Source organism: Triticum dicoccoides, chromosome 1B (assembly GCF_002162155.2).
Source record: "Triticum dicoccoides isolate Atlit2015 ecotype Zavitan chromosome 1B, WEW_v2.0, whole genome shotgun sequence".
Taxonomy (NCBI): domain Eukaryota; kingdom Viridiplantae; phylum Streptophyta; class Magnoliopsida; order Poales; family Poaceae; genus Triticum; species Triticum dicoccoides.
The window spans coordinates 447545379-447550664 of record NC_041381.1 but is presented as its reverse complement, the minus strand read 5'-3'; the positions used below and the strand labels follow the sequence as shown (position 1 = coordinate 447550664).

The following is a 5286-nucleotide window of genomic DNA, read 5'->3' as shown; positions in this document are numbered from 1 at the left end:
TTCCGCCGGCGCTGGATTGGGCGGCTGGAGCAAGAAGATCAGAGACTGAAGAATCATGATTGCCGTTAGATTGACATCTAATGGTCTGATGCTGGTATAGTCGATTGTTGACTAAGTTTATTTTTTTGAGAAACCTTGTGTACGCATGAACTTTGTAGGCCCACAAGTCAGCCTCCAAATCTATGGCAGACAATATAGAGCCCATTTGCTATTTTTAAATAATTTGCAGCCCATTTGCTAATTCTTAAGTAATTTATTACATCCCATTTTCTGCCTAGGACCACGGTCAAAAAGTTCAACCTTATTTTGCATATTTCGGTGGAGTCTGAACTGTTGTAATCCCAAAATAATAAACATTTTTTAAGAACTTATTGATTTGCCAAAAAAATCATTTTGTTTTTGTAAGCAAATAAGACGTTGGACAATTGAGTTGGTTTAAGGGAAAACCAATGGTAAAAAAATCGGTGCTGGGAGGGAAAATAACAATAAAAATAAGGATGTAAATATGAAAAGGGAATTTTATGTATTTTCAATATAATGATACGTGTATATGAACTAGTAAAACTATAGGTAGAGATTAGAAAACGGATGTAGGACATGGCATTTCAAGAGGAAAACAGAATTGGGCTGTGTGTTTGATTCAGTAAAAAAACTGCCTGCGGATGTTGTAAGACAAAATATAACTAACACTGGTGGGCCAGAGGCCAGTAGATACCTGCTGGATCTTTGTGCCCCGTTGTCGTCATGGGTTGGGCCTGTTAGAAACAAAACCAAGCCTGGGCAGTCTACAACCCAGTTGAAACTTGCTTAACCTGAAAAAACAATATACCTGCTCAATAAACGAGAGAATTCTGCAAGTACAGACTGATAACTGGGATGCAACAGGTATATTGTTTTTTCATCGTGATAATAAGTGCATGCACTTGTTTCGAAAAATTTGGAGAACTGGAAATTCGAACGGCAGGTGCTTATGCTTCCCATCAAATAAAAATAAGGTCCCTGGAAATTCGTTTTAAAACAAATGATTCAGCTTTATATCCACGTCGACCCTCGACATGATGGTTGGAAGCAAATGCCAAGTTCATACCGAAAGATCGTTAACAACAAAACCAACTTACGGACGACAAGGTAGTACAAGTACCAATACCAAACTAACTTATAATCTTTTTTCTCTTGGCCCTAGTGTTCGTCTGGTAGAAAATCTTGCAGAGGACCAGCTCCCGCTCCTTCTCTTGCTCCAGGTCCCCGAGGTGGTACTGGTCGTATTTAGTGTCACATTTTAACCATAGGTTTAACTAACAAGTACGCACTTGAAGATATATATACATTTTGAAAATATGCATTTGTGTGTCCTCGGCAAAAAAAAACATTTCAGCTCACTACAGGATCAATATATACTGAAGCATTTGTTCTTTTTGTCCATGACACATCCAGTCATATTTTTTCAATCCCTGTGTTGGATCATGTTATATTATAGGTGTGTTGGTTCAATATTTTTTCAGGATTTTTGAGAACTTTTGCACCGTCGAAAACCTTAACTAGTTCTGTGGTAAGCTATTGTAGAAAATCCGACTTATTTATTTATATATATATATATATATATATATATATATATATATATATATATATATATATATATATAGTTGAATTGTGCAAATTAGCAGAATAGATGAAAATCAAGGTATTTTTGTCATATTACTTTCCACGGTTACCGCAGATGTAGAACTCTCGCTCTAGATTACTTTGTGTGTGCGACATATGCTTATCAGCAGGGCGTCCACAGCCACAAAACAGCACAGGTGCCCTCGCTCGATTCCTGGCAGCTTCGCCGGTGGCATAGCTGCCGGATTGAAGGGACATCATGCTGCAGCAGGATGATTCGCCAGACAGGGTTGGTTGCATTGGCCGTGGCAAGCGCATGTCGTGGCCAACGGGGCCAAAAGAGAGCTTGGCCAATGCGGCGAAGTCCCAAACTTGCGACACACCCCGCCGATGTGGGCTCGCATGGGGGCTCGTGCCGATTCGACAAGCTCCAGTGGGTCCATTGTCACCAAACCAGCTGACTAAGAGGGGGTAGAATTTTGTGGAGAATGGAAGTGGCTGTATTTGAGAACAAGGGGCTCCAAACACATCTCTCTCTCTCTCTCTCTCTCTCTCTAATATATATATATATATACAGACGGTCTATTCTGCTAATATTAGCAGAATAACTATTCTGCACATCACTTCCGCACTGCATGCTGAACGCAAGTGCACGTCATTCTTTGAACCAAGTGTGCTGCAGTACTCACACGAGTGAACCTCTTGTCGGAAAAAACTGCACGCGTTATTTTTTCGGTACTGTTTTCGCTTTAATTTTTTAACTATTTACCGGAAGGAGGCGTGTAATATATCATTGAAAAGCTATCGATTAGGCGCAACTTCGACATGTTGAACACTTTTTGAGATTCCACACGGTTTAAGAGCAGTTTTGAAAATGGTGAGGCCCATGACGAGTGGCAGCGAGCGTTTTTTCACGATTTCTTCTAAACCGCTCTTCGGAATGAAGCAAACGATACACCGCTGGATAGATATCGTCGAGGCGCATCTTTTTCATATATAAATGTTTCTCTAATTCCTTACGGTATAAGAGCAGTTTCAAATTTACTAAATCGCGGAATTCTATTTTTCAATTTTTTTTCAAATTTTCGATACTGTTTTCGCTCTAGTTTTTGAACCGTTTGTCGAAACGAGGCGTGTGATACGCCGTTGGAAAGCTACGAATGAGGCGCAACTTTCATATGTTGAAATATGTTTGAAATTACTTACGATTTTAAGTCAATTGTGAAAATCGTGCAGCGGACGACGAGTGGCAGCGCCGTTTTTGGCGAAATTTTTACAAACCCCTGCTCGGAATGATTCAAACGATACGCTGTTGGAATGATATCGACGAGATGGAACTTTTTCATGTACAACACACTCTCTAATTCTTTACGGTTTAAGTGCAGTTTTAAAATTAGCGAAAAGCGGACACTCTGTTTTTTCGCGAGACCAAATTTGTCGTTGGACAGAAGAACGCACTGCTTCAAACTGAAAACCGCACTGCAACAGACAGTAAGGTGAACTTCATGATTTCTTTTTATCAGACGTAAACTTTCTGGCACAAGTTTTTGTTGTCTTTTTTTCAACTTTTTTTTGAACGACTAGACCGCAACACTCCCGAAAGTGAACCTCATGAGTTTTTGTTGTCTTTTTTCATACTTGCTAATTTTTACAAAGTGAACTACTTTATTGTTTTGTTTGTTTCTTAATATATATTTTGTGTAAATTCATATGGACTACATGGTCAATGTTAGTGAGCTGCATGAATGGGACGAGTGGACTGCATTTAAAATTACATTTTGCATATGTCCCACCAACATTCTTTGAATTTTTTTAACAAACAAGCCAACCGCACAAAACAAAAACAAAGTACTGCACGACAGAGCTAACCAAACTACACGCGCACATTTTGTTTTGCGCCTTCGTCGATGCTCATAGACACACATACATCCATTCGTTGTTTTACAGCCACACACATACACCAGCAGAACTGCATTTGAGTTGCATGGCATGGTCGACGAACTGCAGGGGGAAGAGATGGCAATTGCTAGACTGCACGCGCATGAGCTCCGAACCGCATGGCGAGCGTCTCCGAGCTGCACGGCCATGGTCGACCGACCAGAGGGGAAGAGATGACGCTCGTCGGACTGCACGCGCACGAACCCTGAACCACATGGCGAGCATCTCCGAGCTGAACAACCACAACACCCGCATGCAGAGGATCTTGGTGCAGTAGCAGCCAAGAAGAGATCAAGGTGTGAGGGATTCATACCATACAACACAGTAGCAGCCTCCATCCTGTCAGCATCATTCGGCCACCACCATCGCTCGGCCTGCTGCTGCATAAAAAGTAACCATTTAGCCTACTAAATCCAAGAGGAGGGGATGAGATACTTGAAATCGAACAGGGGCTGGACCTCCGTCGATGACCTTCCATGGGGGAAGACCTCAATGTCATGCTGCTGCTGCTGCTTGTTGAGGAGCGGAAGAGCTCAAGCCTTCCATGGCACTGCCCCTGCATAAAGGTACTCTCCCCATGGACCTTGCTAAGAAAAGGGAGCTCCATGGCGTCGCAGGAAGCTGCTTTTGCACTTGGTGGACTGCACGGCCCCAGGGGTGCAGGGTGGGCGTGCTGCATGCACCCACACAGTGGACTACACGGTGCCGCGCACGGTGCACCAGTGGCTTAACGGAGCAGACCACAGGGTGCGCGGGGAGGGATGCAGGGGGGACGACCGCCCGGGGTGTGGGATGGGCGCCATGATCCAGGCGCCTGATGTGGGGGTAGAAACTCGTCGTGGCGGGAAGATCTCCACGAATCCGGTGGTGGTTCATCGGATCCGGCGAGGATTTTCACGGCGTGGCTGAAGTGCCATGGAGATGCGCCTACTGCACTGCATGCGTACAGAACCGCAAACTGCAGCGGCACCAGAAGCAAGCTGCAACCCACAAACGGGGTCCGCCGAATAGCACGAAGGTGCGGTGCTCCTGTCCCAAGTGAAGGAAGGGGATCCTTGATCCTGTTGTGAGCTGCATCCTGCGTGCACAACCGGATTTAGGGGATGGAAATGATCGGAAGAGGCAAGGTCGGGAGCATCTCATCCGCGAAGGCCTCACGAGAGCCCTTCTCTGTTTTCAAAGCAAACTGCACATGAAAAGAAATTGAGGGAAGTGTAGGTGCTGCTCTGCAGCACATGAACACAAAATCAATTTCAAAGACAAAGAACAAACAAAAAACTTGACAGGCTGCCGAACCGCACCGAGCACTACCATCGAGCCACATCGCCATAACGATGCATACTGCATCGCGACACCCCCACGGAATGAACTGTACAGAATGCTGCAGGAGCAAGGCATGGCGGAATCCGGCGCCGGCCATGCCCGAGGTGCTCACGCCCAGATGGCCGCCCCGGAGCATGGACTGCACCAGGAAGGGAGGTCGGTCAAGACACGGAGATCCACTAGAAGAGACATCCAGCGGCGGCGCAGCAAGCCCCCAGACAGGGGTGCATTGGGGGAGGCCACCTCCGCCTCCATCGGGTGGCGGCTGGTGCTCTTCGACCCGCGCCGAAGTTGAAGAGCGGTCGGGGAGGGCATGTGGCGCGCGTTGGATTTCCATCTCGCCGAATCAAGGGCGGCTGGTGGTAGGGCGTCGCGGGTGGGGGCGGGGGAGGAGAAGTGGATGGGAGGTAGGATGTGGTTGGA

At 45.8% G+C, this 5286-nt stretch overlaps 1 protein-coding gene across 6 annotated transcripts; it reads right to left on the bottom strand.

Annotated features, from left to right (window-relative positions):
- Window positions 1-3437: 3437 nt before the first annotated feature.
- LOC119340366 lies at window positions 3438-5280 on the bottom strand. Of its 6 annotated transcripts, XM_037612280.1 has the most exons (3): window positions 3999-5280; window positions 3854-3920; window positions 3438-3745 (listed from the first exon to the last, which is right to left on the bottom strand). In XM_037612280.1, exons 1-3 carry the CDS (start codon window positions 4217-4219, stop codon window positions 3629-3631), a joined length of 405 nt encoding a protein of 134 aa, XP_037468177.1. In that variant the 5' UTR covers window positions 4220-5280; the 3' UTR covers window positions 3438-3628. The 6 variants fall into 6 exon arrangements, 1 of the variants encoding a protein (XP_037468177.1); XR_005164511.1 differs by having other exon boundaries at window positions 3438-3917; XR_005164512.1 differs by having other exon boundaries at window positions 3438-3914.
- Window positions 5281-5286: the final 6 nt, after the last annotated feature.